At 41.1% G+C, this 26,509-nt stretch overlaps 1 protein-coding gene across 14 annotated transcripts in view; it reads right to left on the bottom strand.

Moving 5' to 3' along the window:
* Positions 1-26,509, bottom strand: part of LOC105498957 (transient receptor potential cation channel subfamily M member 6) — a 183,204-nt gene that overhangs the window by 36,118 nt on the left and 120,577 nt on the right. For 13 of the 14 annotated variants that reach the window (XM_071077660.1, XM_071077656.1, XM_071077662.1 and 10 more), the window contains 7 exons: positions 24,340-24,591; positions 21,463-21,637; positions 21,147-21,261; positions 15,897-16,090; positions 11,694-11,826; positions 1,990-3,122; positions 1,688-1,800 (listed from right to left, as the gene is read on the bottom strand). In XM_071077660.1, coding sequence (XP_070933761.1) covers positions 1,688-1,800; positions 1,990-3,122; positions 11,694-11,826; positions 15,897-16,090; positions 21,147-21,261; positions 21,463-21,637; positions 24,340-24,591 — 2,115 coding nt within the window. The remainder of the gene's footprint in view (positions 1-1,687; positions 1,801-1,989; positions 3,123-11,693; positions 11,827-15,896; positions 16,091-21,146; positions 21,262-21,462; positions 21,638-24,339; positions 24,592-26,509) is intronic. The other variant, XM_071077659.1, reaches the window with a different exon arrangement.

Below are 26,509 nucleotides of genomic sequence, written 5' to 3'. Positions count from 1 at the left end.
CCCCTCATAACAATATTTCAGCCAATGACAGACCACTAATACAATGGTGGTCCTATAAGATTGTAACGGGACTGAAAAATGCCTGTCACCTAGTGACACTACAGCTGTGATAACATGTAGCACATTTTTAAAAAATAAACTTAGTGTAGCCTAAGTGTATAGTGTTTATAAAGTCTACAGTAGTGTACAGTAACGTCCTAGGCCTTTGCATTCACTCACTGCTCACTCACTGACACTCCTAGAGCAACCTCCAAGTCCTGCACGTAAGTGCCCTATACAGGTGTACCAATTTTTATATTTTATACTGTACTTTTACTGACTCTTTCTATGTTTAGATACGCTTAGATACACAAATACCATTGCGTTACAATTACCTAAAGTGTTGAGTACAGTAACATGCTGTACAAGTTTATAACCTAGGAGCAACAGGCTACATGGGACAGCCTAGGCATGTGGTAGCTTAGACCATCTAGGTTTGTGTAAGTACATTCCATGATGTTTGTGCCATGATGAAATCACCTAACGACACCTTTCTCAGAAAGTATCCCCATCATTAAGCAATGCAAGACTGTACAGAAAGCAAATAAACACATGAAAAGATGTCTAGTAGCATTCGTCACTATGGAAATACAAAGGAAATCGTACCATGAGATACCACTACACATTCACTAATATGGCTAAAATTTAAAAGATTGAGTATGCTGAATTGGTGAGTGCTATGATTTGAATGTTTTTTCCTTCCAAAACTCATGTTAAAACTTACTTCCCAGTGGAATCGTATGAAGAGACGGAGCCTTTAAGAGGTGACTGGATCATGAGGGCTCTGGCTCACGAATAGATTAATTCATTCATGAGTTAATGGATTATGGAGGGGATGGGTTATTTATCATGAGAATGGATCTGTTATAAAAGCCTGTTTGGCTCTCTCAGGAGCCCCCCTCGCCATGTGCCACCTAGGATTCTGCAGAGAGTCTCTACCAGCAAGAAGTCCCTACCAGATGTGTTCCCTCCACCTTGGACTACCCGGCCTCCAGAACTGTAAAAATAAACTTCTTTTCTTTATTAACCATGCAGTCTTGGGTTTCTATTATAGCAACACAAAACAAACTAAGATAGTGAGGATGTGGAACAGCTGAAATGCTCACAAATTACTGGTGGGCATGTAAAATATTATGATTACCTTGGAAAGCAGTTTGGAAGTTTCTTCAAAAATTAAAAAACACTTACCATATGACTCTGACATTCCATTCCTAAGTATTTACCAAGGAGAAATTAAAACATATGTCCACAAAAAGACTGGTACACAAATGTTCGTGATAGTTTTTTTGGAATAGCCAAAAATTGAAAACAACCCAAATGTCCTTCAACATGTTAGCAGATAAATAAATTGCAGTATATCCACTCTAATGACTCTTAAATTTATATCTGGGTGTGATTGTGTACACCTGTAGTCCCAGTTACTTGGAAGGCTGAGGTGGAAGGATTAATTGTGCCCAGTTGTTCAAGATCAGCCTGGACAACATAGCAAGACCCATCTCTTAAAAAGAGGAACAAATTATATCTTCAAACCTTTCAATACAATGTTATTTTGTGTAGATGACACTTTACTTTACAATAAAGATAAATCAAACTAAGACCACTACCTTGACTGCCCAAAACCTAAAAGATGGAATAACAGTACACTTACTGGCACCTGGAGTCCTTGAGTATTCTTCTTTTTCTTTGACAGTCTCCTGTCTTTGGTTAGCATTTTTGCTTTGACCCATGCTCCCTGCCCTATTTCTGAAGAGCTTGAAAGATCTGTAAGGGAAATGGTCTACATGAGAAAGTTGACAACAGTAAGGGGGGGCCATTTTGTTTTACAGAAAAAGCTGACAGAACGGGGAGAATGACAATGTGGTTAAGAGTCATAGATTAAAAAAAAAAAAAAAACAAAACTGGTAGCAATGCAAAGGACTTAATACTGTTTTTTTAATGTTTATTCCTTACTTTTAATCTTACAGATCTTCATCAATTTCTCCTCCTTATGGAATCTAAAACTATGACTCCTAGCGAAGGGCCTGTCTCTGCGGAGAGGATTGATCCAAAAGGATGTGTTTGGCTGAAGCCATGGTCCCACCTCTGAGCATTCACTACTCTGGGCCGATCTCGTTGAGTTATCAGATAGGGAGCTGCCCTGGGTCTGCTTCTGGTGCTGTTCACTCCGAGTGGAATCACTGTCACAAGTGGAAGGCAAGGAGGTTTGCCATTTTTTCTTGATGGTAAACACACCAGTTTCATCGCCTTCTGAAAATGCCCAGTTTACATATCCACCTTCAGTTTGCATGCTCTTGGCTTGGGAAAGAGGGGAGGTTACTGTCATGGGTTCAGGTGTGCAACTCAAAGTGGGTAGCACTTGCTCCGATTTGTCTTGTCCATCCACTAAGTGAGCAATTGGCTCGTGCTGTTCCTTGGGTTCATCCACTGATGCCTGGTCAGAGACACCTGGGGTCTGCCCAGTCAGATGAACAAGAACCTCAGGATGGATGTCCTGTTCATTTGCCAGCACATCTGTATCTGCTTCCACAGAGGGTCTGGATAGAGGCAAGACAGTTTCTGCTGAAAAAGGAACTCGCTTTAGATTAGAAGGGACCAGAAGAAATTGGCCATACTTTGAGTGTGCTTGCTTGTTAGGAGACCCCCCAGAAGCCACTATACTACTTTCTGTTTTTTGCTTTTCCTGGTCATTTCTTACATTTGCAGCGTCTGTAATCTCAAGAAGCGCCCCCCTCTGCACTCTTGGGGGATGCCGGCCTCCAGCCAGGCTCCTCAGCAAAGAAGAGGGCATGCTATAATACTGGTATTTCTTCTCTCCAGCAATCTCCATGCTGCCTAGAACCTCTGCACAGATGACATTGCTCCAGCTATGGGGAAGTTTTTTGCAAGTAGAATGCTTTCTCTTGGCCAGGAGAGCCTCGTCCTCTTGCAAGGTGTCAACAGCAGAAAGGACTTTTAGGGTATCCACAGTCAGGGCAGAGAGATCCTGCAGGTGTCCCACCTGGCTATCCAAAGACAGTAAGGAGTCCTTTATAAAAGACACCTTTTCATTCATTTCTTTCAGTTGGAAGTACATCTCTGTAACCCTAGTGGTGAAGGGAGGGAGAAAACCAACAAGCACATTAAGCCAGTGGGAATTTGCTCTCTTCCTACCCTACTTCCATCCTCAAATGGCTCCTGAGTCTCAGCTGCTTCCCTAGGTTAAGTCTGTCTTTTGCCTTCTTCTTCCCCCAATACATAACTCTCATCTCAGGTGATCTCATCCACTCCTATAATGCCCACTGCTACCCATAGGAGAGGACAAATCACAAATCTACATTTCTAGCCCTTCTTTCTTTTTAATATTTCAGAGCCACATTTCCAGTTCCAGCTAATGATTCCTTCAATTGTGAGCAATCATCCCATTTTTATTCATTAATATATTTATTCATTTACATAACAAATACTTGAATACTTCCTAATAGCAAGCATTGTACAATTTTAATGTGTATAGGAGATCCTGAGGAAGAAAGAAGAATGATAGAAACAGAATCAATAATCAAATATGTAATTAAGAAGAAAAAAACACGGATCTTTAAAATTAAAAAAAAAAAAAATCTCTAACTCTACTGTTCAAACAGGCTTCCCAAGTTTCAAACAAAATCCATTTTAGAAGACCTATATTCAGAAAAAGCCTAATGCAAATTTTTAAAGTTGTTTGAATACTTTAACTGAAGATTATGATGTTCATTCACTGATTCATGTAAAAGCAACACAAGGCATCTTCACCTATTCAAATGTAAATATAAGTTGCGAGCAAATTGAATTAAATGTAACAATTAGTCCAGGTGCAATGGCTCAGGCCTGTAATCCTAGCACTGTGGGAGGCGGGTGGATCACTTGAAGTCAAGAGTTTGCGACCAGCCTGGCCAACATGGTAAAACCGCATCTCTACTAAAAATACAAAAATTAGCTTGGCATGGTGGCGGGCACCTATAATCCCTGCTACTCAGGAGACTGAGGCGGAGGTTGCAGTGAGCCCAGATCATGCCACTGTACTCCAGCCTGGGTGACAGAAAAAGACTCCATCTCAAAAAAAAAAAAAAAAGTAAAGATTAATTTAATTGAGAGATGGTTACTATATGTCTGTACATTTCCTTGTAATTATCTCTGTATATGGATGAGGTTGGTTTTGTATCCCCCAAAAAGGATATGTTGAAGCCTTAACCCCAGAACCATAGAATGTGACCAGATTTGGAAATCAGATATTGATAGAGTAATCAAGTTAAAATGTGATAATCAGGCTGAACCCTAATCCAGTATGACTGGTGTTCTTATCACGTGAAATTCTGACACGGACACACACAGAAGGAAGACGATGTGAAGACACACAGGGAAAAAATGGCCATATGACTGGAGTGATGCATCTACAAGCCAAGGAACACCCACAGTTGCCAGCAAACACCAGAAGCTAGAAGACGCAAGGAAGGATAGCGACACCTTGATTTTGGACTTCTAGCTTCCAGAAGTATGAGACAATAAAGTTCTGTTATCCTAAGACACCCAGTTTTTGGTATTTTGCTGCAGCAGCCCTGGGAAACTAATGCAGCTATCTAAACTTCACTAGCAACGGAATAAATTACAGCATGTATGAGTTGATTACATAAAAAGAAACTTGTATGCGAAAATAGAATACAAAAGTTTAAAACAAAAATAAATTGGAAAACTAGTATTCTAATAAATTTAATGAGGCATTGACATCCCTTGATTAAGCAAAAACTTTCACATTTATTGAGGGAAAAAAAATTACCAAGACTCCCAAGGACACGAACAGATGAAAAGATAAAATACAAAAGGTAAGGAAACCCAGTAAAATCGTCAACCTCATTAGGCAATCAGAGATGAAAATTAAGATAATAATGAGTTCATCTATATCATAACAGCATTCGTTTTATTTAAAAAAGAAAAGGTGAAACAATTCCGTGATAGCAAGGATGGAACATAGGGACACAATAAATATAAAGGAAATGTAATCTTACTATGCTAAAACAGACAGATATTTGTTATATTATGAGACAGAATATTATGCAGCCATTAAAAATCATACTCACATTGTTGATAATTATTTTATAAGGCTATTTCTGGTGGTAGAGGCAGGGCTGGGGATGTCTAGTATGTTCGGTATTATGTTTTTAAAATTGGTATAAAATTTTTAAGTTCAGAAATAACAGTTAAAATATATTTACAAAGTATATGTAATTAATTTGAGAAAATATTTTTGATGCATAAGAGTGGAAAAAAAACAGGATACAAAATAGTATCATTTTAACCGGAAATATGTAGAAGACTAAATTTTAAAAAGCCAAAATTTTCACAGTGAACTCTGGCATATCACATTGTTTTTTTCTTTCTTTTCTTCCCTTGTTCTATTGTTTGGGGGAGAGGAGGTATAGTTTCAGTTTCTCAACAATGAAAATCTTCGATAAACAAGATTAAAGTAAAAAAACAGTGTGGGAGGGAATGTAACCAACTGTGTCATGGCTGACATGACCATTGCAGAAATGAAAAATGATTCCCGCTCTTATCTGGGGGCAGGGAGAAGTCGTGATTATGCCATGAAGAGTTTAACACTCAGCTGTAACAAGTACTTCCCAAAATAGTGTTAGACTTCCCATCTTTAGAACACATCTCAAGTCACAGGGATTGAAAGAAAGATTTTCCACTTCCTCTTTCTGGGACCTTTGTAAATAGAAATTAAAGAATAAAAAGAGTGGCATCTTCCATTTTTATTATATTCTTTGTGAGTAGAACCCTCTTTTTTTGCTTCTGCTATAGAATTCAACTTCTATAACTCAATAGAGGCTTAACAAATGCTTCCTGACCTTCTGGAATCTGCAAAATTAGAACTGGCAAGGATGATGTGGGAAACAGCACAAAATATATGTATACTCCCTTCCAAATACGCTTAATTAGAGCCTCTCCATCCAGTGCACTGTTTCATCTAATTCAAAAACAGTACAGTCTGAACACCAGTAATGGAGACTCATTAAGTTCCATTAGCAGCAGTCACATCGAATGATACAATAGAAACCAGCAACTATTCACAGCCACAGGTAACACGCTACAATAGAAACCTGTTAGACAAATAACCTGGTCACCCTCAAATCAGGTCCCTTGCTTTTATAGGTACTTAATTTCTAAAACTTGATGTCCTGTGAAACATATTTTAATTATATTTGCTGGACCACCAGTGACATTAATTTAATCTAGTCTTTCAGTCATTCTGACACATAAAATTTATCATTTTAGTTTCTTCCATGCAAGGTACGAGGACGGAAGAAAGATGAGAATGGTAATTGTTTTATTATGGGCCTTTAGGCAAGATGCCTTAAAATGAGATAACAGCAAGTACAATTACAGTCATCATGAAAATCACCATATTCACTGAGTGCTCACTATGAGCCAAGCATTTTATAAAGATCTACTTGTACTATTTTATTTAATCCATGTAACAACTCTATAAGTTAGGCATTACTATTATCCTTTCATAGAAAAGAGCTTGGGTCGGCCAGGCACGGTGGCTCATGCCTGTAATCCCGGTACTTTGGGAGGCTGAGGCAGGTGGATCATCTAAGGTCAGGAGTTCAAGACCAGCCTGGCCAATATGGTGAAACCTCGTCTCTACGGGAAAAAAAAAAAAAAATTAGCCGGGCATGGTGGCAGGCACCTGTAATCCCAGCTACAGGGGAGGCTGAGGCAGGAGAATCTCCTGATCCCAGGGGGCAGAGGTTGCAGTGAGCTGAGATCATGCCATTTGCACTCCAGCCTGGGCAACAAGAGCAAAACTCCGTCTAAAAAAAAAAAAAGGGTTAGGTCACATAGTCAGAGTCACATGGTCCATGAAAACGTCAGGCATCAAACCCAGACAGGCCAACTCCATATTCAGTGGCACTGACCACCGCCTTCTGGTGCCTCTCAGCAACTCACCTAGGATCTAGGCAAATTCTTTTGGGGATTCCGAGAGTACCATGAAGTACTACATGAACTACACCAACAATTCCCATGCTGGGAGGTGTCACAGATGTTCCTCAGTAAGGTTTCATGGTCATATAGTGGTAGGACCTGCTTAAGCTATAACTCTGTACTGACAAATTACAATGCACATTATGTTACAGTGTTTATACTTTTTAAAACCACAGTATTTCCCAAATATAATGTACCAAGACATGCTTAATGTGGAAAAATACCTAAAAGCATCTTACTCCACAGAACAGAGAAAGGGAAAAGCTGACTTACACTACTGGGATCAAAAAAGAAGTTAGAGTCCCAAATAGGGAAAGTAAGATTTAAAACAGCCTCGTTATGTTCTCTTTTTCCACTGTCACAACTCACTTGATTCTAGGAGGATATAGCAATCTCTTCTTCAGAGGTAGGCTAACATGCAAAATCCTCCGAATCTTCTTCCCCTCCCTCTTCAAACTATTGCTTAGTTACCTCAGGAAATATTCTCCCCTCTTTCCCATACCTCATTTATGAGGTCCCCACAAATGACCTCAACAAAGATGACAGTATAAAAACAGTGCCACTGAGATAGCTCCATCAAGAGGGAAAATGGATTGCATTTTGAAGTTTAATTAGAGCTGCAGGCTCAGATGCAGTAACTCATGACTGTAATCCCAGCACTTTGGGAGACTGAGGCAGATGGGTTGCTTGAGGCCAGGAGTTCAAGACCAGCCTGGGCAGCATTAGCAAGACCCTGCCTCTACAAAAATTAAAAAATTAAAAAATTAAAAATTAGCTCAGCATGGTAGCATGTGCCTGTAGTCCTAGCTACTTGGAAGGCTGAGGCAGGAGGATCGTTTGAGCCCAGGAGTTCAAGACTGCATGAGCTCTGATCACTCCACTGTATATCAGCCTGGGTGACAGAGCAAGACTCTACCTAAAACAATAATAATAATAATAATAATAAAAAATTAGAGCTTCATAACCAAATTCTAAACCTCTTGGAAGTACCCATAATTTTCAGAAGGTACATATCCATTTAACTTCTAACCCTCTACTCAAATCCCAAGAAAAGAATCCAAGAGAAATACAATGCTTTATGATGGTTAATGTTTTTAGGATTTTATCACTGAATTACTGGTTTATAAATGTCTGGTTCTCAACTTTCACTCTGTGTTCCCTTAGCTTATGATACCACCTTCTTCTAGTTCTCTTTATACACCTCTGAATGGTTACTTATGGTCTTCTTCATGAGTTTCCCTTTCTTTGCCCATCACAGTTGTTGGCGCCTCCCAGGATTTAACTCTCAGCTCACTACGTTCCCTCACTCTTGCTTCCTGGGCATAATCGCTTCCTCTGTCACTTTTAGTTTCCTACAGTAGGCAGGTGACTCCTACAGTTGACTGTCCCAATAAGCAGATGAGCTCCTCCACTAGTGCAAATGCTCCCCAGGGCCTTCAGATGCACACATCCAAAGCCTCCTGAACATCTCTGGCTACATATATTACAAGAATCCCAGCTCAAGAAATCTAAACCTCGTTGCTTTCTCCTCATACCTCCTGTGCCTTCTTTATCTCGGTGGTGCCAGCTTTTACCTGATTACCCCACTCTGGTCTGAAAGTCGTGCTGGACTCTATGCTCTCCCTTAGCTCCACATCTGATCCTTAACATGGCTAATGAATTGCTCCTTCTAAATGTCATATTCACCCCTTCCTTTCAATCCCACCACCACCAACCTTGGCAAGGCTGTGGACACATCAGTGCACTGCACTGTTCTCTCAAATGGTCTTCCTGGTTCCCATTCTGACCCCTCAAATCCACACCATTACTGAAGGTAAATCCGTCCATATCTCTGACCACCTAAAATCCTTCCTTAGTTTATAGTTTAGAGTAACCAGCTCTCCACAAACTTATCCCAGTTCGTAATCTTATCTGTTCATTCTCCTTTCCTTAAGGGTTGGAGGGGAATTTGTATTTAAAAAGAAATTATACTCACAATTTTGAAGGCCCATTTTTACTTAATAATAGATAACTTTCATTGTACCCTTTCTATGAGTCAGCACTCTGCCACACAGTTCATCTATATTATCTCATTTAATCATCACAACATTTCTAAGAGGTAGGGCTATTTCCATGGTTTGTTTATTTGTTTCTTTGTTTGAGACACAGTCTCGTTCTCTTGCCCAGGCTGGAGTGCAGTGGCGCGATTTCAGCTCGCTACAGCCTCCGCCTCCTGGGTTCAAGCGATTGTCCTGCCTCAACCTCCTGAGTAGCTGGGGCTACAGGCAAGTGCCACCATACCCAGCTAATTTTCTTTGTATTTTTAGTAGAGACGGGGTTTCGCCATGTTGGCCAGGCTAGTGTTGAGCTCCTGATGTCAAGGGATTCACCTGCCTTGGCCTCCAAAAGTGTTGGGATTACAGGAGTGGGCCACCTTGCCCGGCCTCCATGTCTATTTTACAAATACGAAAACGGCCGAGCACGGTGGATTGCACCTGTAATCCCAGCATTTGGGAGGCTGAGGTGGGCGGGTCAGGAGATCGAAAGCATCCTGGCTAACACTGTGAAACCCTGTCTCTACTAAAAATGCAAAAAATTAGCTGGGTGTGGTGACGCACACCTGTAATCCCAGTTACTCGGGAGGCTGAGGCAGGAGACTCACTTGAACGTGGGAGGCAGAGGTTGCAGTCAGCCGAGATCACGCCACTGCACTCCAGCCTGGCAACAGAGTGAGACTCCATCTCAAAAAAGAAAGTAAAGAAAAAACAAAACCAAGATTCAAAGGGGTTCAGTAAATTTGCCCATGTCCACATAACTAGTAAGTCCCTGAAGTAGGACTTCATCCCAGCTCCGGAAGCTCCTAATATGGGTCTATGCTTCACACAAAACGGAGAACCAAGCTTGCCTGTTGCAATCAGTGAGCATAGCTATAAAGGGGGGCAGAACGTGTAGAAGAAGGAAAGAGAAATTCATATAACTATGGACTAAAGATATTATGTAGGTGAAATCAAATTTTGTGGGCTCAAACTTTGATACTCAATTTTTTCTCAATATTAAATTTGATCTGAAATTCAATCAGGCACAGAAACACAGATTTATATAAATATGGTACCAAGAGAGAAGTCCAGGTTTATATAAACACGACTTATGCCCATCGTGAACCATTTAGAAAGTTCTTCATGTGATTCAGTTTAACTAAAGCCATGTTTAAGGATTCACATCTCTCTATCTGATATATGCACATCAGAAAAAACATGCATAATTAGGTATAATACGTCATAGTCAGTTCCATGTATGTTCAAAAATGAAGGAACACATTTAACTTCTGTCAATTTGCTTCCATTTACAAGAACAATTCTGTGTTTTAAAAAAGTGCACTTCATCACATGTAGCCTTCCGTATTTTCACACAATGCCATGCACCCACAATTCGTAATAAATCCACAGTAACTCAGATCACATTATAGCTTCCTAATTAATGTTCACTCTCTTCAATACATCTCCTTCTCTTTCCTCAAACCTCTGAATACCCCCCATACCGCCTGCCTCCCTCAAAATCCCACCCACAGGCACACCCAGTCGACGACTTTGCCTCAAGACCTGGGTGCCCCCCAACTCTGTCTGCATTCCCATCTATTCTGGCCATATCGCGTCCCATTCCCCCGCTTCGGGGAAAAGCCGAGACCCTCCATTTTCCCAGCTTCTCAGGGACTTCTCTTCAGCAAATGGCCTCCTCCCTCCTGCTCCTGAGTTTCTCCCTTGCTGGTGGATCATTTCCAGGACCATGCTGTTTCATGTATCGCCACATGAAACAAAAGCCAACGAAAAAACCTCACCAGGTCCCCATATCTCATCATGCTTCCCTGCACAGTAACACTTCTCCCAAAAGCCACCTGTAATTGCAGTCTCTGCTTCTCCTATTCTCTCTTCACCCACTTCAGTGAAGCAGCCGCTAACCCCACTGCACAACCACCTCCGGTCAGACGCCCTGAGACCCCACAACTCCCCATCCAACCAGCACCCTCCGTCTACCTCCTCCTCCCCACTCTGGCTGCGTGTGGCCAGACACAACGTGCTGCCTCAGGCGGCTGCGCTTGCTGTTCCTTCCGCCAGGGGCGCTATTCCACCAGACGCCCCTGCCTGGCCCACTGCCTCACTTCCTTCAGGCCTCTACTCCAATCCCTCAGAGCGGCCTTCTAGGACCAGACCATCTAAACAGTCCACTCAACCCCCAGCTCCGCTGGATTTCACACCACCATCATCTCCTATTCTCTCCAACTACTTTATTTTTCTTCATAGGCCTTTTACTGCCTGATATTAAATTACAAATTTTTTGTGTTTCCTTGCTAAGGTTTTGTTCTCCACCCACTTCATTTCTCTCACCACCTACACACATGCACACACACACACACACACATGAAGGTAAGTCCCATGAGGACAAGGATTATTGTGTCTTATTAACCACTTACTCCTAGTAACTAAAAGAGTGCCTGGAATATAGTAGATGCTCAATAAATATACTTTGATTACATGAATATTCTATGTTATTAAATATTTCAAATTATGAAGAATGCAAATCTCTGGGATTTGAAAGTATATCTTTCTACTCCTTTAGATATTCTAGTAGAATCACGTTTTGGTAGTGGTTTCAGAATGGAAAAGATTTATATATTTTACCTTTCTGATGTCACTCGGATTCGTTCCTCACAACTACAGTTCACAACTTCCATCTTCTCATGGAAGTATTTTTCCACACACTGCTCTTCAAAATCATGAAGTTTTTTCAGATCCTCCTTACTCAGGTAGAGTTCTATAGAAATAAGTATGAAACACAGAAAGAATCATTATTCATCTCAGGGCATGAGTGGCTTTTCTTCCACTTGTATTGAAAATGAGAAACGGTAGCCTGTTGTGATAAAAGTTTGTCACCTTGTCAAACTATTTCTAATATTAATGCAGAAACAGCATCAACAAACAACTGAAAGCCGGGCGCAGTGGCTCACACCTGTAATCCCAACACTTTAGGAGGCTGAGGGGGGTGGATCCCTTGAGCTCAGGAATTAGAAACCAGCCTGGACAACATAGGCAGACTCTCTCTCCACAAAATAATTTAAAAATTAGCTAGGCGCCTGTGGTCCCAGCTATGCAGGAAGTTGAGGAAGGAGGATGGCTTGAGCCTGGGAGGTCAAGGCTGCAGGAGCCGTGATCACACCACTACACTCCGGCATGGGCTACAAAGCGAGACTCTGTCTCAAAAAAGGAAAAGAAAAGAAAGAACTGGAAACACCAGCCTGGGTCTCTCCTATTCATTCTTTGAAAATGACTCATATGTAGAATTCTTTCTCTTCAATATTTTCACAGGTAGGAATGTTTTCACATTTAACAAAAATTCACTGCATTTCTATGAAAATGGGGAATCTGATTGTCTTCTTTTCTCTCTGCCAACGCTTTCTAAAATTAATTAAATTTTAATTGATTCATATTAGATGTACATATTTTCGAGATATATGTGATAATTTGATACATTCATATAATCAAATCAGGGTAATTGGTGGCACAAGCCTGTAGTCACAGCTACTCAGAAGGCTGAAGTAGATCACCTTAAATATTTACCTGTCCTTTAAGATAGAAACATTTGAATTACTCTCTTCTAGCTATTTTGAAACGTATAATCAATTAATTTTAACTGTAGTCAAACTACTGATGGCAGGGCATGGTGGCTCATGCCTGTAATCCCAGCACTTTGGGAGGCTGAAGCAGGTGGATCACTTGAGACCAGGAGTTCAAGACCAGTCTGGCCAACATGGTGAAACCCCACCTCTATCAAAAATACAAAAATTGGGGGTTTCCTTTCTCGGCTTTGGTTTCCTTTCTCTGTCTCTGTATGGGGGAGCTTCCTCCTTCTTATTTGCCTATTAAACTCTCTGCTCCTTAAAACAAACAAACAAAAAAAAATTAGCTGGGTGTGGTGGTCCATGCCTATAATCCCAGCTATTCAGGAAGCTGAGGTGGGAGAAACATTTGAACCCAGGAGGCAGAGGTTACAGTGAGTGGAGATCGCTCCACTGCACTCCAGCCTGGGCAACAGAGCAAGACCCCATCTCTAAAAACAACAACAACAACAACAACAAAAACCCTACCGAACTATTGAACACTAGGTCTTATTTCTTCTATCAAAGTGCATATTTGTACTCACTAATCAACCTCTCTTCCAACTCTTTTAGCTATTACAATGACAGTAAATAACCAATAGGTTAAATGCAAGATTAGAAGAAGGCAGTCTGTTGAAATTAATCCAGTAAGTATAAGAAAGTTTTACCTTGTTACACAGAGTTTGTGCATACTAAGTCCTTCTACTGAAGAATGAGATATTATTATTACCATTCAATGGCCAATCACGGTTGTATACCTTCTCTGACACAATCATAAATAACTCATTAAAAAGACACATTACTAAGTGATATTATAAGGCTAACGCAATTCTTCATCAAACTCCAGCATTCACATTTGGTCTACTACTTTGGCTTTCACTCCTGCCTAATAGAATAATATACCATCTTTTAAGCAAGTTTATAATACTTAGAAAATATATAAATGAAATGATGCTGCTAAAAGGATTAAATTGGAAAGTTCTCTTTCTTGAATGGTTTTGCTTACATTAGGACAAAAAGAACTAACATGGTTCTCCAGAATTTATTTAAAATGCAATTGTTACATTATTTTCTGAAAAAAATGACAAAAGATCTTAATTTTAAACTGAAAACATGGCTAAAAGTATTATTCAGCTGTAAAATGTATTCACAACTCAGATATACAGTGCTTTCTGATTTAAATGGCAGGAAAAATTTTTTCAGACACTGAAAAGATTAGTTATCCCCCATCCCCTACCCAACTCTAAACTTCTTTCATTGAAGAATCTCCTATGAGCAAGAAACTTCACAGGTGTCATGATGTGAACCTTATGTGGGTCCCTGAGAGCAAACAATCCAGAGTAATTCCAATGACAGGTGCAGCTTGCAGTATGTGGCGCTTTCCTGTAATTGTCCGCAAGGTGGCACTGCTGCCCCTTGTGTAAATGTCTTTACCCTCAATATAAAAGATTAGAAGCAATGTTACGAAAATTCAAGAATGTTCCAGAAAGCTCAGGGTGAATTCATTGTAAACTTTACTCGAGTTTTTATGAAATCATCCTATAAGCACAGACCAAGGTAAACCCAGGAAACGTTCTTTCATGTGGTACTAGGAAGTCTGAGCAAATCCTAGTCAATTCCAGGATTTATCAAGCAATTCACACTCTGCTATTAGGTTGCAATGGTTCTGCAGCCAAAGCGTGGGACATCTCTCTACTAGCAGCCTGAAATTTACAGTATAATTATAAGCCTTCAAGTTAACTTCAGTTATGCTTTGGCTTTCGTACAAAGGCTGAATCTCTTGGTCAGGGAGTGGGGTATGAAAAAGAAAAGAAAAAATCTTCAAAGTGAGTTAGGAGGAGAAAAAATACGTCACAGAGTCACCTACCACCAGCAAAAGCATATCACCCTGTTAATCCCATAATATACTGCAGGGGATGACCTGTCCCCCTAAGAACCCACCTAAACACATAAACAGCCCACTGTCCCTTAGCTGAAACTCCTGGAATCCAGAGTATTTTAGAATTCAGAACTGTTCTTTTCTAGTTTCAGAAAGTTAATACAGTGAATATATCATAAATGAAGTGAAATCCCTAGTTAAGGTTAAAGCAATCCCTAAAATCAAACATATTACTATTTTCTTCAGCAACATCAATGAATATTCATACTCCAAGAAATAAAGAAAATAAATGGCTTCACATCAATTCTTATCAGCCTTTTTTTGCCAAATAAGTTTTTCCTCAATTTATGAAGAAAAAAGGCTTTCAGTTTTCAGAGGTATTTTAGATTTAGGAATTGGGAAAAGGATTGTGTATTTATGCCACCTGCTTCCTGTATTTCTGGGAACTATCTAGAAATGGGCCTGGTACCAACTGTGGAATTGCTTGATAGGAACTACAGAAGATTTGTAAAACCACCAAATGCAATGTTCTCTGACAACAATTAGTATGATAGTCATATCATGCAGTGAAGATCTGGCTAAACAAGATAAATTAGGAAAACCTCAAAATACATAGGCTTATGCTTTGTAAAAACAGAAGTCAGAATCCCTATTTCCGCATCTTGACTCACAGTGTTGCCCAGGCTGAAGTGCAGTGGCTATTCACAGGCACGATCATGGCGCACCCCAGCTTTAAACTTCTGAGCTCAAGCAATTCTTGTGCCTCAGCCTCCTGAGTAGCTAGGACTACAGGCATGCACTACTGCACCCAGTCTCTGAGTTGAGGTTCTTGAAAATAAGAAACATCCATTTCAGAATCACCTCCATGCTCAGTAGATTAGAGAATCAGAGGACCATGACTCTGGTTAATAAGTTAAGCCCAGCTTTGCTTATCTTTTCTCTCAGACCCCAAGGCCTTCTGTAACTCCATTCTGTCTGAATTCCATCTTCCACAACAAGGAGAACAGTACAGGTCACAGGACTACTCTCTAGGAGTTATTCTGATGAGTTCTCTGGTCAGCAGAGAAAACACAGGTTTTCCATGTAACCTAAAGCCTTTACACAATCAAGCAGAGATTCTCTTCCTACCTATTCCTTTCTAAGTATCCATTGATCTTGGCAAAAGGCACTGCGACCTCATAATGAGGTCAATATATTTACTTAGACCCAGGGCATCAGCTGATATTCTATTGTCAGGGAACTCCCAGAGCCCCCCAGTGCCCTGAACTTAACTTGTAATACTCCGGTGCATCTTTGCCTTGAATCTGTACTTTTTGCTCTCTTCCTCCTGCCTCACACAGAAAAACTTACTTAATCCAACGTCACCTTCTTCTTGGTCATGAGGAGCTCGATGACAGCACAGGCGGCGGAGGAGAAGGCCCACGTGGCTCAGCAGGATGAGAGGTGGGGGCAGCCAGGGCTTCTCGAGGTAGGTCATGATATAGCGATAGCGGTTGTATTTCCACAGGTTATTTGAAATGGATTCCATATCTAAGTAAACGTTGCTGTAAGATGAAGTAAGGGAGGGACAATGTTTTAATATGAAGTCTTGAAAGGTAACAGATTCTATATTTTCCAACATTTATGATTAGTTCACCTGACATTACCAGCAGTTACCCAACACAAATACTATCCACTGTGTTTACGATTCTTCTTCCACCAAACAAAATATATTAGCTACCTTCTACAATCAAACATGCTAATCAGAATAACAAGCAAAAGGCAGACATTACAATCAGAGAAAAGAAAATGTCAACGTTTTCAGTGTAATGAACAGAAAATCTGTTCTGGAACTCAACACTATTCTCAAGTCACCATCTCTTCTCACATAAAAGCTCTTTTTCAGTCCATAATTCATCGTTTATGGGAAACAGATTTAATGTTCCTCTGTATCATCGATCTAATGTCAAATGTGAGAACTGCTAGAAAAATCCCAGTTAAAACATGCAAACAGAATGGTGTAAATGAAGAAATGGAAGAAGAATCAATTCATCTTAAATCAAAAAGCAGAGCTTCTATGAAAATCCAGACAAATTATTTAGATTAACTTTACAATAAAAGTAACTCCTTATTGGTAGGTCACTTTGTAGCTGTAACATGGAGATAGAACAGTGAATACTGATATTATAGAACTTGCCATGGGGGTAATGACTGGGGCTACGGTTATTCTGAAACAATAGATCATCCTTAACTACTTAACTTTAAGTATATAATATGATATAAGAGGAACACAGTAAAATGTCCATCTTAATATTGTGCATAAACTAACAAAATTTAGTTTCTTTTTTAAGAAAAAGAGTAGAACTTGAGGAAGGTAGCCAATTTTAGCAAATAAAAACACAGATAACCCTAAACTTGAACAGTGATAAAGGAAAGGAACCAGGATTATCCTGGAGAACACCATCTTTGGGTAAGAATAGAAGTTTCTCAGAATCCATACAGAAGGTGATTGAAACATAGATGACTGGGTTATCTCAGTAGTTCTCAAGCATATTCTCTGAACCAGCAGCGTCAGCATCACCTGAGAACATGTCAGAAATGCACATTTTGGGGTCCTGGTCAATGAGTGAGAAACTCTAGGGTTGCACATGCTATTAATAGTTGTTTCACTCCAACATGACAACAGCCTTCCACCAGCAGGTCGGCGTATTTAATTTTGTTTGTTTGTTTATTTTTGGTTTTTTCAATTATTTTATAAAGAATTGTCTATAACTGGCTCCTGGACAAGTAGTCAGATCTGGGGTTGGTCAGTTTGTGTGGTCTTCAGTGTGTTCATCTCTAACATGAGAAATTTGTCCTATGCGAGGATTTCTTAACTTCTTTTTTGACACTGGACGTTTGTTTCTGTCGTTGTCGTTGGCCAGGAGGCTCAAAAAGAGGCCTTTATTTATCTAGCTCAAAGTATACACTATCAAGAGTCTTGTTTGGTACTCCTTCTACTAAAATAGTTCAAATCAATGTTTCTACCACTGTATCAAAAAGTTCTATTCTTTTTTGTCTCCCCACATCAGAGTGGTTGAATAGAAGGTAGAAACAGGCCGAGAGACCATAGGCTCCCAGCTCTAAACAGTGCCACGGCAGGAAGGGGTGGCTCCGGGTCTCACTGTGGCACCTTCTACAGAAAATAGACGTAGCTGCTGGGCCCGGGGACAGAAACCAGACAATTCAGTCCATCTCCAAAAAGCAGCACAAATACTTTCCCCGCACTGTATGAAAAATACACACCTCTAGCACTCTGCAGTTGCGCATTTAGTTTTCTTTAGGAAAAAAATCAAATCAGTAGTATGTATCCTGTTTCCTCAAGTTTCAAGAAAAAAAAATGAAAGGTCACTTTTTTCTCTTTAAACACTGATGTGTAGCTAGCAACTTGGATAAAAAGGTGCCACCCTACAAAATGTGCTCAGCATGTTCTGATGCCAGGATGGGCTTGGCCGCCTGGGCTGGGGCTAGAAAGGAGACCTCCATCCGTCCCAGTGGAAACGGAAGTCGAGTGTCCATGCTGCATTTGGCTTCAAGATCGAGAATCAGAGCCTTTAAAATGGAGAGGGGGCATCTGAAAGGGCACCCCCACTGGGGGCTTCCAGAGCTAAGGCTCCAGAATGAAGGGGTCGCCCTGCCAGTGACAGAGCTGGGAGTCACTCTGAGCTGCAGCGTCCCCAGGATCCCCTTGTGGGAGGCCCTATCTGACCCTCTCCAGCCCATGGCTCTCTGCAACTGCCACCTGTACTCAGGTATATAGCTTCGTTGCTGCTGGCTTTTAAAATCAGCTATTATATTTGAGATGTGACTGTCACCAACAGAGTTCTCTCCTAAAAAGCCATCCCAGTGCTGTGTTGGCTCAGGGGGCACCGGCTTTGTGCTGCCTCTGTAACAGGCAGGAGAGTTCTCAAAGCAATGTTCCCCTGATCCCTGGACACCACTGCAGCATTAGGGACAGGATCAGTCCCCTGGAGGGGAAAGGTGGCTTCAAGGCTGTTCTCTGGGCCATTTGCAGGAGATCTGCAGGTACCAGGAGCCTGTACTTATTGCTGCTTTCAGTGGTGGCCAAGCCAACCAGACCCAAACATGAGGCACACGGGCTCCCTGACTTGGCTGCCACTCAAAATTGACCCACACCCCTTGGGCTGCTCTGCAGTTCTTTGGACTCCAAGACCCAGAAGGGCCTCTGCTCAGCTGCCCACTTGGGCAAGACTCACTGGGTACCATGACCAGCAGGCGTTCACCCAACCTCGAGTGTACACCTCTAGTGACTGGGAGCACACCACCTGACCGGGTGACACTCCTTCCCAAAGGACCTTCCCAACGACAGAGGTCCAAAGAGCCTCCTGGTGACACCCACAGCAGAAGCGTCATGCCATCCCATCACCAGCACCCACTTACCTGCCTGGGGCTAAGATGGGGGGTGTGAGCCTTTCCCCTGAGAGCAAACGGGCAATGAGACACTGGACATTTTTAATAAATAAAAATCTCAGACTACCAGCCTGGGCAACATGGCGAAACCCTGTCTCTACCAAAAATACAAAATTCAGCTGGGCATGATGGCACACACCTGTGGCCCCAGCTACTCAGGAGGCTGAGGTGGGAGGATCGCTTGAACCAGGGAGGCGGAGGTTACAGTGAACTGAGATCACACCATTGCACCACTCCAGCCTGAGTGACAGAGTGAGACCCTGTCTCCCCTCACGCCCCCCCAAAAAACTCAGACCCTTTTATTATTTGATATATAAAAATAGCTATTATAACTAAACACCAGCAAATATTCTAAGTTCCTAAAATGGTTGGGCTAAGAGAACTGATGACTATCATATAACAAGTAGGAAGGTATGTCTTCCCCATGTACAGGTAACAACACAGCAGTCACTTTTTTTTTTTAAGAATTCTGATTTACTTTGCCTAACTCTCAACCTGTGTCTTCCCTACTTTCATTATTATACTGCATAAATTGATTTTCTCTTTTCTTATCTTTTTCTCTTTGGTAAGGTAAACAAGGAATCAAATACCTAGCACAGTGTCTGGCATTTAAGAGGCATCTAGAAAATATGAGTTTCTTCCCATTGCTTCACTTGGTTTCTTTTGTCTACAAAACAAATACGTGTCAGGCACTCTTTTCAGTGTTTGAGATAAATTGCTTGCTTCTGAGCAAGACGAGAAGAGGTGAGGAAGTGGGCCATACCGGTAGCTGCAGGAAGAGCATTCTAGGCAGAGGGAATAGCAAGCACAAAGGCACCTGTGTGGTCTGAAAAACTGAGGGGCCAATGTGGTTGGAGAGGAATGGGTCAGGGGAAGAGTAGTGTGATGCATGATTTAGGAAGTGACAGCTGGGCGCAGTGGCTCATGCCTGTAAGCCCAACACTTTGGGAGGCCAAGGCAGGTGGATCACGAGGTCAGGAGTTCGAGACCAGCCTGGCCAACATAGTGAAACCCTGTCTCTGCTAAAAATACAAAAATTAGCCGGGTGTGGTGGCGTGCACCTGTAGTCCCAGCTACTGAGGAGGCTGAGGCAGAAGAATCACTTGAACATGGGAGGCAAAGGTTGCAGTGAGCCAAGATCACCTCTGCAGTCCAGCCTGGGCAACAGAGAGACTCCACAAAAAAAAAAAAAAAAAAAAAAAGAAGTGACAGGGGTCATGTGTGGTGGCTCACACCTGTAATCCCAGCACTTTGGGAGGCTGAGGCAGGAGAATTGCTTGAACCTAGGAGGCAGAGGTTGTGATGAGCTGGGGTCACACCACTGCACTCCAGCCTGGGCAACAGAGCAAGACTCCATCTCAGAAAGAAAAAAGAAAGAAAGGAAAAGGAAAAGGAAAGGAAAGGAAAAGAAGAAAGGAAGAGAGAGAGAGAAAGAGAAAACAGAGAACAGGGGAAGCTGGGAGCAAGTGAAGAAAGCATATCAAGAACTCCTTCGCCAACCTGCAATTCCATCACTTGCTATCCTTTCATAATTCGAACTTACTGCCTAATCACAACTCAAGATCTCCTTGCATTTTGATGTTGTTACATTGTACTTTCCCTCCACAGTCAGTCCTCCATATCTGTGGGTTCTGCATCTGTGAATTCAAACAACCACAGATTGAAAATATTTGGGTAAAAGAAAAGGATGATTGTGTCTGTGCTGAACATGCAGAGACATTTTATCTTTGTCATTATTCCCTCAACAATAGAGTATAGCAACCATTTACATTGCATTTACACTACATTAGGTATCATAGATAATTTAGAGATGTTTTAAAGTATATAGGAGGATGTGCATAGGTTATATGAAACACTACACCATTTTCTATAAGGGACTGGAGCATCCATAGAATTTAGTATCCACAGGGGGTCCTGGAACCAGCCCTCCACAGATAACGATGGATGATTGCATTTATTATTTCACCATTTCCCACGCTCTGCGTCCTTCTTACCAGTAGTTTTATGCACATATTTCAAAACAATAATAATAAAACATAGAACACACAAAAATCAAAGGTTACATACTCAAAGTACATGTGAATCTACTCAACATATCTGCTCACATTTCTTATTTAAATAAAATAATCATATTTAATTGAAATAACCTACTTGAAGAAAGCAATCAACAGGTTCACCATGATGATATATTGCACGAAGAGGTAGACAGCTTGCAAGAATGGAGTAAGAAAAGAACCAGGAGGGCAGGATGGCTGGCTTGAACAAACTACAAATAAAGAATTTTAAAAGAATGAGAGATAAGATGAATCAAAGTCCTGCCACTCTAGACAAACATTTAGCACATTAACTGCACAGGATACCATAAATTCAAACATTTTTAGATTTAGATGATTGTTTTTCAGATTTATTTTACTCTTGCTAACTATGAAGGCACAATTTCTGCAAGATGGCAAAATCCCATACACACCATCTATGTCTCCAGCATAGACTTCTCCATATATCATCCAGTATGGCTCAAATACAATATCTCGAGCTAGGCTCCAAGATGGTGGCTCCTTTGGTGAAAGGATGGCCTTGCGTGCCACTCCAAAGCTCAGCAAGACTATGGCCATGATGATCACAATATAGAACATGTTTGCTGTCTGCAAAAGAGCATAGCACAACCAGAATTTTACCACAGATTTGAAGTTCAAAAGAAACCAAACACCAGCAACCATCACAATTATACCTGCAAATAGTAAGATTGTCTAGTCATTGACTAAAACACCCTTGCCCACGAAACAGCTAGACTTTCTTTGGCTAAACTCTTTTGTTTTCTCACACAGTATGTATTTCAAGTCAACGTGGTCTATGGAATAACATAAATGTGCTGAGAGGAGAGAATCTGTTCTTCTTTGTTTAAGCAGTAATGAATTGTGAACACTTTTTAATTAGCTAATATCCAACTTTGCCCCCACTTGAACCAGAGGTTAGGAAAATTAAAAAAAAAAAAATAGGGTATTGTTGAATTCATCCAAAGGCTCCTTATTCCCAGAATTGTCTTCAGGAATTGATTACAGTCTAAGAAACTGATCAAGCCAGTTTAATTCCATCTATTAAATGTACATCAACTCAATCCATTAGTTTACTGTAACAGAGAGAGCGTTCACCACAATTCCCATCAGTATTTCCAGAGGTGCTCTACGTCTCTTAGCTTCCCTTCCATTAGGCTGGGGCTGTGAAACCTATTCCAACCAGTGGGCTGTGGTCTGATGGTGACTTGGGCACTTCTTGTCGAGAGCAGTTAAAAGCCATTAGACTTTCTCCATCCCTCTTACTCCCTGCCATAGACCTCAGGAGCCAAATGTTCACATAGCTATGTCACAAGACAAAGGGATCTGAGTCACTGCATAGAGGACAGCCCCCATGAGCTCTCACCAAACCTTGCATTAGGCAGAAATACCTTTGTGCTAAGTCACTGAAATATATTGGTTATCTCGGCATAGCCTGTCTCATAAATACTAATGTCACCAAGACAAGAGAAAACCTTTCTGGTCTAAGAGAAAAAAGTCAAATAGGAAAAATCTTTGGAGTCCTGGAGGTTGTCTCTTTTGTGTCTTTTTTGTTTGTTTGTCTTAGCACTACCCTTCATTCTCCAGAACTTGCCCCTTCCCTGCCAATAAGTATTCTAGAAGGAAAAGCCAAAGCTGATCTTGAGACACTGTACTTATTAAAGGGTAAGTCTTAGGTCCTTGTGAATAGCCAGATGGAAAAAGCCAGCCAGGCTCAGTAGCTCACGCCTGTAATCCCAGCACTTTGGGAGGCGGAGGTGAGCGGATCACTTGAGGTCAAGAGTTTGAGACTAGCCTGGCCAACATGGTGAAACCTCGTCTCTCCTAAAAAATAAAAAATTAACCGAGCATGGTGGCAAGCACCTGTAGTCCCTACTATAGGCTACTCGGGAGGCTAAGGTAGGAGAATCGCTTGAACACAGGAGGCGGAGGTTCCAGTGAGCGGAGATTGCACCACTGCACTCCATCCTGGACAACAGAGCAAGACTCAATCTCAGAAAAAAAAATAAAAAGAAAAAAGAAAAAGTTGACACAACTGTACGGCAAGCTCAGATGACAGACTGGAGCTAGGTGGCCCAATTTTCAATCCCGGCTCCCCATATATTCCTTTGAGGAATTTACTTAACCTCCATTTCCTTGTATGTAAATGTGTGCAATAATACTACCTGTCTCCTAAAGTTGTTGCTAAGATGAAATGAGTTAATATACACTAAGTACCTAGAACAGTGTGTGGCCTATAGTAAGCACGATTCAAGAGCGTGATGGTAGGGGAGAGTCAGTGAGCGATACAAGAATAAACGGATATTTTAGCAGAAAATATCATTGGTAATAGCCTCACATGAATCTGGTCCTCAGGAATTACTGTGCTCAGAGACAGATTTGACTCAATCTCATACCATCTGGCCCTAATCAAAAGGGTAAGCTGAGTGTCCCAATCAACTAAATATGCAATATACTATCCAAGGTCATTTGCTAAATACAAGTTTGTGGTTACATGGAAGGCAGTGGTGACATGATCTTGCTCGCTGTGCTTCTATAAATAATTCCAAAATGGCCAGGCACAATGGCTCATGCCTGTAATCCCAGCACTTTGGGAGGCTGAGGCAGGAGGATCATTTGAGCTCAGGAGTTTGAAACCAGCCTGGGCAACATAGTGAGACCCTGTCTATATAAATAACAAAAAAGAATTAGCTCGGCACGATGGTGTGTGCCTCTGGTCCCAGCTACTCAGGAGGTTGAGGATTTCTTGAGCCTGGGAGGGTGAGGCTGCAGTGACCTGTGATCACACCACTGCACTCCAGTCTAGGTGACAGAGCAAGACCCTGTCTCAATAATGATGATGATAATAATAATAATTTCAAAAGTTAAACTATTGGATATAAACCATGAAGAACCATTAAAAAGAAGCCAGGCATGCTGGTGGATGCCTATAGTCCCAGCTACTCAGGAGGCTGAGATGGGAGGATCCCTTGAGCCCAGCAGTACAAATCTAGCTGGCACCACATAGCATGTTTACAAAGAACACTAGAACAACAGGGTGACTATAGTTAATAATGAATTGTACATTTAAAAATAACTGAAAGAGTCTATGTGAGTTGTTTGTAACACAAAGGATTAACGCTCGAGGTGATGAAAATCCCATTTACCCTGATGTGATTATTATGCATTGTATGCCTGTATCAAAATATTCCATATACCTCATAAATACATACACCTACTTATGTACCCACAAGAATTCTTTTAAAAACAATTTTAAGAAAGAATACCAGGATATAAAACTAGACTGTACTCACCATTTTTGCAATCATGGTCACATATGGACCTGCATGTTGATTCACAGCAAAGAAGTCCAGGAGCCGTGAGAACCAGAATATGATGTCTATGCAGTAGATCAGTCTTCCCGCTGTGTGAAAAGGAGGGTCACCCCATCGAAGGGCGAAGCCAACTGAAAACAGGCCAATGGCCACAGTTTCTGTTAAGTTCCAGTACTCACTAATCCATACCTTCACCTTTTGAGTAAACTTCCCGGGCTCTGAAGTACAGATCTAAAAGAAGGAAGAAGGAAACTTAAAAAAGGAGGTACAACCAAAGAATCCCGTTAATATGATCTTCTTAAATACACAAACTATTCATTTAAAGAGTAATCTAAACCATGCCAAACCTTAAAACACTCGGGGATTTCAGAGACTTAAGTTATCAGTAATGAATTATTTAAACAATGCTATAAAGATATAATTTAATGCATTCGATAATGCTAGATTGTCACTTGAAACCCCAACTGGAACTAAAAAAAAAATAGAAAGCACTTTTTCTAGCTTTAAATAATCCTGAAATAGCATTAGGAAACACCAAGACATTTTAAAACTCAATATTGCAATGGATCTGTATAGATACGATTTCATTTCAGGAGGCACAGCAGGGTGCAAAGAACACTGGATGGAGCAAGGAATCCTGTAATCCAGTCCGACTACTGCTATTTAGTGAGATTCTACCAAGAATGTGATATTGGGCTGGGTGTGGTGGCATACGCCTGTCATTCCAGCACTTTGGGAGGCTGAGGCAGGAGGATCACTTGAGGTCACGAGTTCAAGACCATCCTGGTCAACATTGTGAAACCCTGTCTCCGCTAAAAATACAAAAATTAGCCTGGTGTGGTGGCAGGCACCTGTAATCCCAGGTACTCCGGAGGCTGAGGCAGGAGAATTGCCTGAACCTGGGAGGCACAGGTTGCAGTGAGCCGAGATCTCACCACTGCACTCCAGCCTGGGTGACGGAGCAAGACTCCATCTCAAAAATAAAAACAAAAACAAACAAACAAAAAAAAAGAATGTGATATTGGAACTCACTAAGAAAAGAAAATACATATCACCATATCAGACAAACGGAAACGTAAAATAGTACACCTATTTTCCCTGAAGCATTAAAAAAGTGGTACAATTCAGATAACTATCTGTTTCTCTCTTGACTTATTTTCTATAATCTATAAACTCCACATAGGAATTAGCAGGCAACATAGGTATAATTACAAAGAATATAACTATATAATGTTGGTTATATTACCTCTAGGACAAAATAAATATAGGTAAATACACACACATAGAGACATATATTGACATCTAAAACAGTCTAAGTCATAAATATTTATGATTGCAGTTATAACTCACAGGAATGTTAGTTTTTGGTTTTGGTTTTGTTTTTGTTTGAGACGGAGTCCTGCTGTGTCACCCAGACTGGAGGGCAGTGGCACGATCTCGGCTCACTGCAACCTCCACTTCCTGGATTCAAGCAATTCTCCTGCCTTAGCCTCCCAAGTAGCTGGGATTACAGGCGCGTGCCACCACGCTCGGCTAATTTTTTGTATTTTTAGTAGAGATGGGGTTTCACCATGTTATCCAAGAGAGTCTTGATCTCCTGACCTCATGATCTGCCTGCCTCAGGTGCTGGGATTACAAGCATGAGCCACCACACCCTGCCCCCACCCCGCTTTTTTTTTAAGTAACTCATTACAAACTAGAAATTTTTACAAGTTTTGTTTTTTCGCTTCTTGGATTATCTGCCTCAGAGAGATTTCCAGCTTCAATTTTCAAAGTGTTTGGTAGGAGCTTTCAAAAGCTATAAACATATTCCTTACATATTGCACAATGTCAGCCATTTATGTCACTCATTAGATGAAATTGATAATATGAAAGTAATGCAAGGCAATAAAAATCAACCCCACCAAAAAAAAAAAAAAAAAAGAAACCCTGGGGGAAATCAAATAGTTGGAGGGTTTAATACAATTCTATGGCATCATCTATCCTTTAGGATTGGTAAACACACCAGGATATCTGCTTCAAAGATAACTGCTTCCAAAGTGCACCAACCAACAGAAAGCAGCTGACAAGGATAAAGGGCTGGAATCAAGGATTCTCCCCCAAATAAACTTCTTGCAGCATGTAAGTCAAGGTCAGTGTTTCCTGTCTT

Source organism: Macaca nemestrina, chromosome 14, assembly GCF_043159975.1.
Source record: "Macaca nemestrina isolate mMacNem1 chromosome 14, mMacNem.hap1, whole genome shotgun sequence".
Taxonomy (NCBI): domain Eukaryota; kingdom Metazoa; phylum Chordata; class Mammalia; order Primates; family Cercopithecidae; genus Macaca; species Macaca nemestrina.
Note: the sequence above shows the minus strand (reverse complement) of the source record. Positions and strands in the feature narration are given on the sequence as shown.